At 59.7% G+C, this 11,620-nt stretch overlaps 1 protein-coding gene across 5 annotated transcripts in view; it reads left to right on the top strand.

Moving 5' to 3' along the window:
- The first annotated feature begins 2,250 nt into the window (after positions 1–2,250).
- Positions 2,251–11,620, top strand: part of LOC132809049 (SLA class II histocompatibility antigen, DQ haplotype C beta chain-like) — a 12,777-nt gene continuing 3,407 nt past the window's right edge. For 2 of the 5 annotated variants that reach the window (XM_060822426.1, XM_060822424.1), the window contains exons 1-4: positions 2,251–2,363; positions 5,721–5,993; positions 7,243–7,515; positions 8,161–8,283. In XM_060822426.1, coding sequence (XP_060678409.1) covers positions 2,291–2,363; positions 5,721–5,993; positions 7,243–7,515; positions 8,161–8,283 — 742 coding nt within the window. In that variant the 5' untranslated portion in view covers positions 2,251–2,290. The remainder of the gene's footprint in view (positions 2,364–5,720; positions 5,994–7,242; positions 7,516–8,160; positions 8,284–11,620) is intronic. The other 3 variants (XM_060822425.1, XM_060822428.1, XM_060822427.1) reach the window with 3 other exon arrangements.

Below are 11,620 nucleotides of genomic sequence, written 5' to 3'. Positions count from 1 at the left end.
GGATGTGCAGGTTAGGGTGGATTGGCCGTGCTAAATTGTCCCCGTAGTGCCCAGGGATGTGCAGGTTAGGGTGGGATTGGCCGTGCTAAATTGTCCCCGTAGGGCCCAGGGACGTGCAGGTTAGGGTGGGATTGGCCGTGCTAAATTGTCCCACAGTGCCCAGGGATGTACAGGTTAGGGTGGATAGGCCGTGCTAAATCGTCCCCGTAGTGCCCAGGGATGTGCAGGTTAGGGTGGATTGGCCGTGCTAAATTGTCCCCGTAGTGCCCAGGGATGTACAGGTTAGGGTGGGATTGGCCGTGCTAAATTGTCCCCGTAGTGCTGAGGGATGTGCAGGTTAGGGTGGGATAGGCCGTGCTAAATTGTCCCCGTAGTGCCCAGGGATGTACAGGTTAGGGTGGATTGGCCGTGCTAAATTGTCCCCGTAGTGCCCAGGGATGTGCAGGTTAGGGTGGGATTGGCCGTGCTAAATTGTCCCTGTAGGGCCCAGGGATGTGCAGGTTAGGGTGGGATTGGCCGTGCTAAATTGTCCCCGTAGTGCCCAGGGATGTGCAGGTTAGGATGGGATTGGCCGTGCTAAATTGTCCCCGTAGGGCCCAGGGATGTGCAGGTTAGGGTGGGATTGGCCGTGCTAAATTGTCCCCGTAGGGCCCAGGGATGTGCAGGTTAGGGTGGGATTGGCCGTGCTAAATTGTCCCCGTAGGGCCCAGGGACGTGCAGGTTAGGGTGGGATTGGCCGTGCTAAATTGTCCCACAGTGCCCAGGGATGTACAGGTTAGGGTGGATAGGCCGTGCTAAATCGTCCCCGTAGTGCCCAGGGATGTGCAGGTTAGGGTGGATTGGCCGTGCTAAATTGTCCCCGTAGTGCCCAGGGATGTACAGGTTAGGGTGGGATTGGCCGTGCTAAATTGTCCCCGTAGTGCCCAGGGATGTACAGGTTAGGGTGGATTGGCCGTGCTAAATTGTCCCCGTAGTGCCCAGGGATGTGCAGGTTAGGGTGGGATTGGCCGTGCTAAATTGTCCCTGTAGGGCCCAGGGATGTGCAGGTTAGGGTGGGATTGGCCGTGCTAAATTGTCCCCGTAGTGCCCAGGGATGTGCAGGTTAGGGTGGGATTGGCCGTGCTAAATTGTCCCCGTAGGGCCCAGGGATGTGCAGGTTAGGGTGGGATTGGCCGTGCTAAATTGTCCCCGTAGGGCCCAGGGATGTGCAGGTTAGGGTGGGATTGGCCGTGCTAAATTGTCCCCGTAGGGCCCAGGGACGTGCAGGTTAGGGTGGGATTGGCCGTGCTAAATTGTCCCACAGTGCCCAGGGATGTACAGGTTAGGGTGGATAGGCCGTGCTAAATCGTCCCCGTAGTGCCCAGGGATGTGCAGGTTAGGGTGGATTGGCCGTGCTAAATTGTCCCCGTAGTGCCCAGGGATGTGCAGGTTAGGGTGGGATTGGCCGTGCTAAATTGTCCCCGTAGTGCCCAGGGATGTACAGGTTAGGGTGGATTGGCCGTGCTAAATTGTCCCCGTAGTGCCCAGGGATGTGCAGGTTAGGGTGGGATTGGCTGTGCTAAATTGTCCCTGTAGGGCCCAGGGATGTGCAGGTTAGGGTGGGATTGGCCGTGCTAAATTGTCCCCGTAGTGCCCAGGGATGTGCAGGTTAGGATGGGATTGGCCGTGCTAAATTGTCCCCGTAGGGCCCAGGGATGTGCTGGTTAGGGTGGGATTGGCCGTGCTAAATTGTCCCCGTAGGGCCCAGGGATGTGCAGGTTAGGGTGGGATTGGCCGTGCTAAATTGTCCCCGTAGGGCCCAGGGACGTGCAGGTTAGGGTGGGATTGGCCGTGCTAAATTGTCCCACAGTGCCCAGGGATGTACAGGTTCGGGTGGATAGGCCGTGCTAAATTGTCCCCGTAGGGCCCAGGGACGTGCAGGTTAGGGTGGATTGGCCGTGCTAAATTGTCCCATAGTGCCCAGGGATGTGCAGGTTAGGGTGGGATTGGCCGTGCTAAATCGTCCCCGTATTGCCCAGGGATGTGCAGGTTAGGGTGGGATTGGCCATGCTAAATTGTCCCCGTAGTGCCCAGGGATGTGCAGGTTAGTGTCCAGATGTGCGGGGTGGGGAGGAAAGAGTTAATCCCTTGCTAACAAACGTTGAGACGGTAACGAGTGTACATCAGCGTGCCTGAGGAGGATCAGTGGGTGGAGATTCTGATAAATGTACCTGCGACTCAGGAATGTGAACCTGATCGCGGCTCCCTTCAGTCAGTCTCACCTGAAGGAAGCTGTCGCTTAGGTCCCGAGATGCTGCCTCTCTACCAGTGGGCACTGCTGGCCGCTGTGGCTTCAGTCCTGGACAGGGTGGGCAGCTCGACGGGTAAGTGCCAGTGGTGGGTCTTGAGATGGGCGTGTGAGACCTCCCTCACCTGTAAATCCCCACCTCAGGGCGGGAGGGAAGGGACTGGACATTGCCAACAGCTCAGAGACTGACCAAGGTGAACTGGACTGGGTTCCTGGGAAAGACAGGACGGACGCGTGAGGGGAAAGTGAGTCGGTTCGGATCGGATTCACATGGGGTTTAGAAGGATGGGGATGGGAATCTCTCAGAATCCCATAAAACCTACCGAGGCTGGATACAGGAAGGATGTATCGGACAGTTCGGGGATGTCCACAATCAGCTGTTACAGTCTAAGGGGGCAAATCGCACCCAGAGAAAGGGGGGAACCCGTGAGAGTGACCGCCCGGGAAAGGGGGTAACCCGTGTGAGTGACCGCCCGGGAAAGGGGGTAACCCGTGTGACTGACCGCCAGGGAAAGGGGGTAACCCTTGTCTATTTACCCTATCCACATCCCCCTCATGATTTTATAAACCTCTATAAGGTCACCCCTCAGCCTCTGACGCTCCGGGGAAAACAGCCCCGGCCTGTTCAGCCTCTCCCTATAGCTCAGATCCTCCAACCCTGGCAACATCCTTGTAAATCTTTTCTGAACCCTTTCAAGTTTCACAACATCTTTCCGATAGGAAGGAGACCAGAATTGCACACAATATTCCAACAGTGGCCCTAACGAATGTCCTGTACAGCCGCAACATGACCTCCTGACTCCTGTCCTCAATACTCTGACCAATAAAGGAAAGCATACCAAACGCTGCCTTCACTATCCTATCCACCTGCGACTCCACTTTTAAGGAGCTATGAACCTGCACTCCAAGGTCTCTTTGTTCAGCAACACTCCCCAGGACCTTACCATTAAGTGGATAAGTCCTGCTAAGATTTGCTTTCCCAAAATGCAGCCCCTCGCATTTATTTGAATTAAACTCCATCTGTCAGTTTTTCTGGAATACTGGGTCAATTCTTGTCTTCTTGCTCCAGGAAGGATATTGTGAAAGGGTTCAGGAATGGCTGTTGAGGGTTTGAGCTACAGGGAGAGGCTGGATAGGCCGGGGGCTATTTTCCCTGGAGCGTCGGAGGCTGAGGGGTGACCTTATAGAGGTTTATAAAATCATGAGGGGGACTGGGATAGGGTAAATAGACAAAGTCTTTTCCCCCTGGGGTGGGGGAGTCCAGAACTAGAGGTTTATAAAATCATGAGGGGGCGTGGATAGGGTAAATAGACAAGGTCTTTTCCCCCTGGGGTGGGGGAGTCCAGAACTAGAGGGGCATTGGTTTCGGGTGAGAGGGGAAAGATAAAAAAGAGACCTAAGGGGCAACTTTCTCCCCCAGAGGGTGGTACGTGTATGGAATGAGCTGCCAGAGGATGTGCTGGGGGCTGGGACAATTGTAACATTTAAGAGGCATTTGGATGGGGATATGAATAGGAAGGGTTTGGAGGGATATGGGCCGGGTGCTGGCAGGTGGGACTAGATTGGGTTGGGATATCTGGGTCGGCACGGACGGGTTGGGCCTCCCAACTCCTATCCCGTGAATCTCTGTGAAGAGATTGAGTGAAGCCGGTGCTCCCGATGTGGTCTTCCCTCTAACGTGGGAGACCCACCATCGACTGAGGGAACGTTCTGGTGCATCTCAGCTGGGCCTGTAAGGAGCAGCCTGATCGCCCGCTCACCGCCCACTTCAGTTCGGCATTCCCACTCCGACACGTCCGTCCCAGTAAATCCAACCGAAAATCCGAGGATCTACCGCAGGAGGTCTCCGCTATTTCCGACCAGCTGCCCACCCGTCGCCCTCGTGTTCGAAGGGGGCGAAGACCTCTCGGGTATTTGCCTGACCTGCTGAGTTTGCCCACTGCCTCACTCTCTAGACTCTGATCTGCAGCCCTCACCTTCCCCTTCGCTTCCATCCCACCTCCCACGCACCAATCAGATTCTCCCCTTGACCCCCACCCTGCCCGCCCACCATCCACCAAGCAACGGCAGCCCCTTCCTCCTGCGTCCACTACCACTCCCTCAGCGTCCTGACCCCCTCCCCACCCCCTCCCCTTTCTCCGAGACTCCCCCACCCTCCCTCAGCGTCCTGACCCTCTCCCCACCCCCTCCCCTTTATCTGCGACTCCCCCCATCCCTCCCTCAGCGTCCTGACCCCCTCCCCACCCCCTCCCCTTTCTCCGAGACTCCCCCACCCTCCCTCAGCATCCTGACCCCCTCCCCACCCCCTCCCCTTTATCTGCAACTCCCCCACCCTCCCTCAGCGTCCTGACCCTCTCCCCACCCCCTCCCCTTTATCTGCGACTCCCCCATCCCTCCCTCAGCACCCTGACCCTCTCCCCACCCCCTCCCCTTTATCTGCGACTCCCCCACCCTCCCTCAGCGTCCTGACCCTCTCCCCACCCCCTCCCCTTTATCTGCGACTCCCCCATCCCTCCCTCAGCGTCCTGACCCCCTCCCCACTCCCTCCCCTTTATCTGCGACTCCCCCACCCTCCCTCAGCGTCCTGACCCTCTCCCCACCCCCTCCCCTTTATCTGCGACTCCCCCCATCCCTCCCTCAGCGTCCTGACCCTCTCCCCACCCCCTCCCCTTTATCTGCGACTCCGCCCATCCCTCCCTCAGCACCCTGACCCTCTCCCCACCCCCTCCCCTTTATCTGCAGCTCCCCCCATCCCTCCCTCAGCACCCTGACCCCCTCTCCACCCCCTCCCCTTTATCTGCGACTCCCCCCATCCCTCCCTCAGCACCCTGACCCTCTCTCCCCACCCCCTCCCCTTTATCTGCGACTCCCCCATCCCTCCCTCAGCACCCTGACCCCCTCCCCACCCCCTCCCCTTTATCTGCGACTCCCCCCATCCCTCCCTCAGCACCCTGACCCCCTCCCCACCCCCTCCCCTTTATCTGCGACTCCCCCCATCCCTCCCTCAGCACCCTGACCCCCTCCCCACCCCCTCCCCTTTATCTGCGACTCCCCCCATCCCTCCCTCAGCACCCTGACCCCCTCCCCACCCCCTCCCCTTTATCTGCGACTCCCCCCATCCCTCCCTCAGCACTCTGACCCTCTCTCCCCACCCCCTCCCCTTTATCTGCGACTCCCCCCATCCCTCCCTCAGTGACCTGACCCTCTCCCCACCCCATCTCCACGACACCCTCAGCATCTTGACCCCCCCCCCCCCGACTCCCCTTTCCCTGCGGTTCCCCCTACCCTCCCCCACCTCCATTGCCGAGAGGAAGGGTCCCACCCGAAACTCTGCCGTCTCCCCCTCCCCCCAGCTGCCTGGCTTGCCGCGGTCTCGCCTCCCCTTGAGTTTTGCTTCTAAATCTATCTCCTCCCACCCCCTCACCCTTTTAAGACCTGCACTTGTTCCACGTGCAATGCTCCTGTACCTACCGCAACGCCAGAGTGACCCAGCTGGCCTGGCAGGACGGCTACGACGGCGTCACCGCGCTGTTCTACGACTTCGCCGCCGGACGCTTCGTGGCAACGGAGCCTTTCGCGCAGGCCGAGGTGGACCGGCGCAACCAAGACGCGGACTACACGTCCTCCGTGCCGCGACGCATCGAGGGACTCTGCGGCAAGATTAAGCAGACGGCGCGGATCAGTAACTTCACCGGAGAATCGCTGGGTGAGACGCATTCCGGGGTCAAACCCCCCCCCTCCCTCTCCAATCCGAGCTACGTCCGACGGGCGGGTGGAAATGGCGGACCGGGGGGGGGGGGGGGTTTTCAGGAGGAGCGCCGTCGGGATCACCGGGTTCAAGTCGCCGAATCGTTTACGGCGCGGGTTAACCACTCGAACACCGTGTGGCAAAAAGCTAACGGTCCACCCTGTAACAGGAAGGAAATGGCGAAGGGTTCAGAACAGCATGGCAGAAGGAACGGGCTACTACAGGGATAGGCCGCGGGGCTGTTTTCCCTGGAGTGTCGGAGGTAGAGGGTTATAAAATCATGAGGGAGGGGACATGGATAGGGTAAATAGACAAGGTCTTTTCCCCTGGGGTGGGGGAGTCCAGAACTAGAGGGTTATAAAATCATGAGGGGGACATGGATAGGGTAAATAGACAAGTTCTGTTCTCCCCTGGGGTGGGGGAGTCCAGAACTAGAGGGTTATAAAATCATGAGGGAGGGGACATGGATAGGGTAAATAGACAAGGTCTGTTCCCCCCTGGGGTGGGGGAGTCCAGAACTAGAGGGTTATAAAATCATGAGGGGGGGACATGGATAGGGTAAATAGACAAGGTCTTTTGCCCCTGGGGTGGGGGAGCCCAGAACTAGAGGTTTATAAAATCATGAGGGGGACATGGATAGGGTAAATAGACAAGGTCTTTTCCCCCCTGGGGTGGAGAACTAGAGGGAGATAGGTTTAAGGTGAGAGGAGGGAAAGGGACCCGAGGGGCAACTTTCTCACACAGAGGGTGGTGCGTGTGTGGAAGGAGCTGCCAGAGGAAGTGGTGGGGGCTGGTGACATTTAAAAGGATGGGGGGGGGGGGGGGGGGCGGGGACATGGATAGGAAGGGTTTAGAGGGATGTGGGCCGAGTGCTGGGAAAGGGGACTGGATTGGTTTCGGATCTCTGGGTGGAAATGGACGAGTTGGGCCGAAGGGTCTGTCTCCCCGCTGGAGATCTCTAGGACTCAGCTGACAGTGGGATAGAGACGAAAAAAAAACACTTGGCAGATGGTGGAGAAATGTCGAGTTACGCACTTTGGCAGGAAGAAGCAAAGGGCTGAACGTTATTTAAACAGAGAGGGGCTGCCGAGGAACACCACAGGGATTTGGGAACGCTCACCTGAGAAGCAGAAAAAGCTTGCACCCAAACAAATCTCGCCCAGTGCTGACCCTAACCTTTGACCCTGTCCCTTTACTGGGCCCACAGCTCCCACGTCTGTCAGAGCCTTTATCGAGGAGAGGCAGGGTCAGAGGGTCCTGCTGTGCGAGGTGAGGAATTTCGCCCCCGCCGAGGTGAAAGTGAGCTGGGTGAGAGACGGAGCAGTTGTCACCGACGGCCGGGAGACGGTCAGCGTCGTCCCTCAGCACGACAGGACGTACCAGGCCTGGAGTCACCTCACGCCGAGCGGGCAGGTGGACGGCTCCTATTTCTGTCAAGTGGAACACCAGGCCCTCAGCGGGAAACTCCTCGTCCCGCTTGGTAAGGTCCTGTGGAAATGGCAGCACCGTTTCCCACCACCCCCACAGCCGCCCTCCTCCCCTCCCACAAACAGGACAGCCTGCGGTCAGGACTATTGTCCACTTGCCCACACTGTGCCGAATCCCCACACGATCCAAATATTTACACACTCAATCACTCCATCGTAGGGCATTAACGGGAAGGCCAGTGTTCGTTGCCTGACTCCCCCCCCCCCCCCCCCCCCCCCCCATTGCCCCCTTCTGAGAGTCTCCGAGGGGGCAGTTAAGAGGCAAGCACCTGGCAGTGGGCCTGGAGTCACGTGTAGCAGCAGGTCCCGTCTCTAAAGGGCATTGGCGAACCGGACATGGATTTTAACCACAATCTTGAAGGAGGGGGGTGTGTGTTAATTCATTGACTTAAAGCCCCCCCTCCTCCCCAACCTGCCAGGGTAGGGTTTGAACCTGTAACCCCAGGGTATTAGCCTGGAGGGGGATGTCTGTGTCCCAGTGACACTCCCATGAGAGTTGTTGTGGGTGGTGGGGGGGGGGGGGGGGGGGGAAAGAGATGTTGGGGGTAGGGGTTCCTGGGCAGGTATCACTGTTACAAACACAAATTAAATTCTACCCCCTTTCCCCCCCCCCCCTCTCTGACTGACCCCCTCCTCAGAACACGCCTGGACCATCACAAGTGAAACTGCATTGACCATCATCGGGGCAGTGCTGGGACTCCTGGGATTGAGCTTCGCACTGGTCACTACCATTCTCTACTGCCGCCTTTTCCACCGTAAGGGTACGAAACATTCCCTGGGGACGGGGATAGGGGGGAGAGACAGGGAGAGGGAGAGGGAGAGAGAGAGAGAGACAGGGGGCGAGAGAGAGAGAGAGAGAGACAGGGGGCGAGAGAGAGAGAGACAGACAGGGGGCGAGAGAGAGAGAGAGACAGGGGGCGAGAGAGAGAGAGAGAGAGACAGGGGGCGAGAGGGAGAGAGAGAGAGACAGGGGGCGAGAGGGAGAGAGAGACGGGGGCGAGAGAGAGAGAGGGAGACAGGTGGCGAGAGAGAGAGGGGGCAAGAGAGAGTGGGCGAGAGAGAGAGAGAGAGACAGGGTGCGAGAGAGAGACAGGGGGCGAGAGAGAGAGAGAGACAGGGGGCGAAAGAGAGAGAGAGAGAGACAGGGGGCGAGAGGGAGAGAGAGAGAGAGACAGGGGGCGAGAGAGAGAGAGAGAGAGACAGGGGGCGAGAGAGAGAGAGAGAGAGAGACGGGGCGAGAGAGAGAGAGAGAGAGACAGGGGGCGAGAGAGAGAGAGAGAGAGACAGGGGGCGAGAGAGAGAGAGAGAGAGACGGGGGCGAAAGGGAGAGAGAGACAGGGGGCGAGAGAGAGAGAGAGAGAGAGAGAGAGAGAGAGAGAGAGAGAGAGAGGGCGAGAGGGAGAGAGAGAGACAGGGGGCGAGAGAGAGAGAGAGAGACAGGGGGCGAGAGAGAGAGAGAGAGACAGGGGGCGAAAGGGAGAGAGAGAGACAGGGGGCGAGAGGGAGAGAGAGAGAGAGACAGGGGGCGAGAGAGAGAGAGACAGGGGGCGAGAGAGAGAGAGAGAGACGGGGGCGAGAGAGAGAGAGAGAGAGAGAGAGACGGGTGCGAGAGGGAGAGAGAGAGACAGGGGGCGAGAGGGAGAGAGAGACGGGGGCGAGAGAGAGAGAGAGAGAGAGAGAGGGAGACAGGGGGCGAGAGAGAGAGGGGGCAAGAGAGAGGGGGCGAGAGAGAGACAGGGGGCGAGAGAGAGAGAGAGACAGGGGGCGAGAGAGAGAGAGAGAGAGACAGGGGGCGAGAGGGAGAGAGAGAGAGAGACAGGGGGCGAGAGAGAGAGAGAGAGAGAGACAGGGGGCGAGAGAGAGAGAGAGAGAGAGAGACAGGGGGCGAGAGAGAGAGAGAGACAGGGGGCGAGAGAGAGAGAGAGAGAGACGGGGGCGAGAGGGAGCGAGAGACAGGGTGCGAGAGGGAGAGAGAGAGACAGGGGGCGAGAGAGAGAGAGAGACAGGGTGCGAGAGAAAGACAGGGGGCGAGAGAGAGAGAGAGACAGGGGGCGAGAGAGAGAGAGAGAGAGACAGGGGGCGAGAGGGAGAGAGAGAGAGAGAGAGGGGGCGAGAGAGAGAGAGAGAGAGAGAGAGAGAGACAGGGGGCGAGAGGGAGAGAGAGAGAGAGACAGGGGGCGAGAGAGAGAGAGAGAGAGAGAGAGAGACAGGGGGCGAGAGAGAGAGAGAGACAGGGGGCGAGAGAGAGAGAGAGAGAGAGACGGGGGCGAGAGGGAGCGAGAGACAGGGTGCGAGAGGGAGAGAGAGACGGGGGCGAGAAAGAGAGAGAGAGGGAGACAGGGGGCGAGAGAGAGAGGGGGGCAAGAGAGAGGGGGCGAGAGAGAGACAGGGTGCGAGAGGGAGAGAGAGACAGGGGGCGAGAGGGAGACAGGGGGCGAGAGAGAGACGGGGGCGAGAGAGAGACGAGAGAGACAGGGGGCGAGAGAGACAGGGGGCGAGAGAGAGACAGGGGGCGAGAGAGAGACAGGGGGCGAGAGAGAGACAGGGGGCGAGAGAGAGAGAGAGAGAGAGAGAGATGGGGCGAGAGAGAGAGAGAGAGAGAGAGGGGGGCGAGAGGGAGAGAGAGACAGGGGGCGAGAGGGAGAGAGAGACGGGGGCGAGAGGGAGAGAGAGACGGGGGCGAGAGGGAGAGAGAGACAGGGGGCGAGAGGGAGAGAGAGACAGGGGGCGAGAGGGAGAGAGAGACAGGGGGCGAGAGGGAGAGAAAGAGAGAGACAGGGGGCGAGAGAGAGAGAGACGGGGGCGAGAGGGAGAGAGAGAGACAGGGGGCGAGAGGGAGAGAGAGACAGGGGGCGAGAGGGAGAGAGAGACAGGGGGGCGAGAGGAGAGAGAGAGACAGGGGGGTGAGAGGGAGAGAGAGACGGGGCGAGAGGGAGAGAGAGAGACAGGGGGCGAGAGGGAGAGACGGGGGCGAGAGGGAGAGAGAGCGACAGGGGGTGAGAGGGAGAGAGAGAGAGACAGGGGGCGAGAGGGAGAGAGAGAGACAAGGGGCGAGAGGGAGAGAGAGACAGGGGCGAGAGGGGAGAGAGAGACAGGGGGCGAGAGGGAGAGAGAGAGACAGGGGGCGAGAGGGAGAGAGAGAGACGGGGGCGAGAGGGAGAGAGAGAGAGAGAGACAGGGGGCGAGAGGGAGAGAGAGAGAGACAGGGGGCGAGAGGGAGAGAGAGAGAGAGACAGGGGGCGAGAGAGAGAGAGAGAGAGACAGGGGGCGAGAGAGAGAGAACAAGGGGCGAGAGGGAGAGAGAGACAGGGGGCAAGAGGGGGAGAGAGAGACAAGGGGCGAGAGGGAGAGAGAGACGGGGGGCGAGAGAGAGAGAGAGATGGGGGCGAGAGAGAGAGAGAGACAGGGGGCGAGAGAGAGAGAGAGACAGGGGGCGAGAGAGAGAGAGAGACAGGGGGCGAGAGAGAGAGAGAGACAGGGGGCGAGAGAGAGAGAGAGAGAGAGAGAGAGACGGGGCGAGAGAGAGAGAGAGAGAGACGGGGCGAGAGAGAGAGAGAGACAGGGGCGAGAGAGAGAGAGAGACAGGGGGGCGAGAGAGAGACAGGGGGGGCGAGAGAGAGAGAGACAGAGAGAGACGGGGGGCGAGAGAGAGAGAGACGGGGGGCGAGAGAGAGAGAGACGGGGGGCGAGAGGGAGAGAGACGGGGGGCGAGAGGGAGAGAGACGGGGGGCGAGAGGGAGAGTGGGGGGCGAGAGGGAGAGAGATGGGGGGGCGAGAGGGAGAGAGACGGGGGCGAGAGGGAGAGAGACGGGGGGCGAGAGGGAGAGATACGGGGGCGAGAGGGAGAGAGACGGGGGCGAGAGGGAGAGACAGGGGGTGAGAGAGGTGATAGAGGAAGAGATGTGGAGGAGAGAGTGAATGTGTCAGTGAGACATGGAAGAGGAGAGAGAGGTGGGGTGGGACAGAGGGAGCGAATGTGAGAGTGAGAGAATGAGAGAGTGAGAAACAGAGATGGGAGAGGGAGGGACAGTGCAAGAGAGAGAGATGGGGGAGCAGGGAAGAGAGAGAGAGACACACACACACACCGGTAAAGGAAGA

The sequence above is a fragment of the Hemiscyllium ocellatum genome, unplaced genomic scaffold (genome assembly GCF_020745735.1).
Source record: "Hemiscyllium ocellatum isolate sHemOce1 unplaced genomic scaffold, sHemOce1.pat.X.cur. R, whole genome shotgun sequence".
NCBI classification, from domain to species: Eukaryota; Metazoa; Chordata; class Chondrichthyes; order Orectolobiformes; family Hemiscylliidae; genus Hemiscyllium; species Hemiscyllium ocellatum.
The sequence above is the reverse complement of the archived record's forward strand: the minus strand, read 5'-3'. Positions and strand labels throughout refer to the sequence as shown.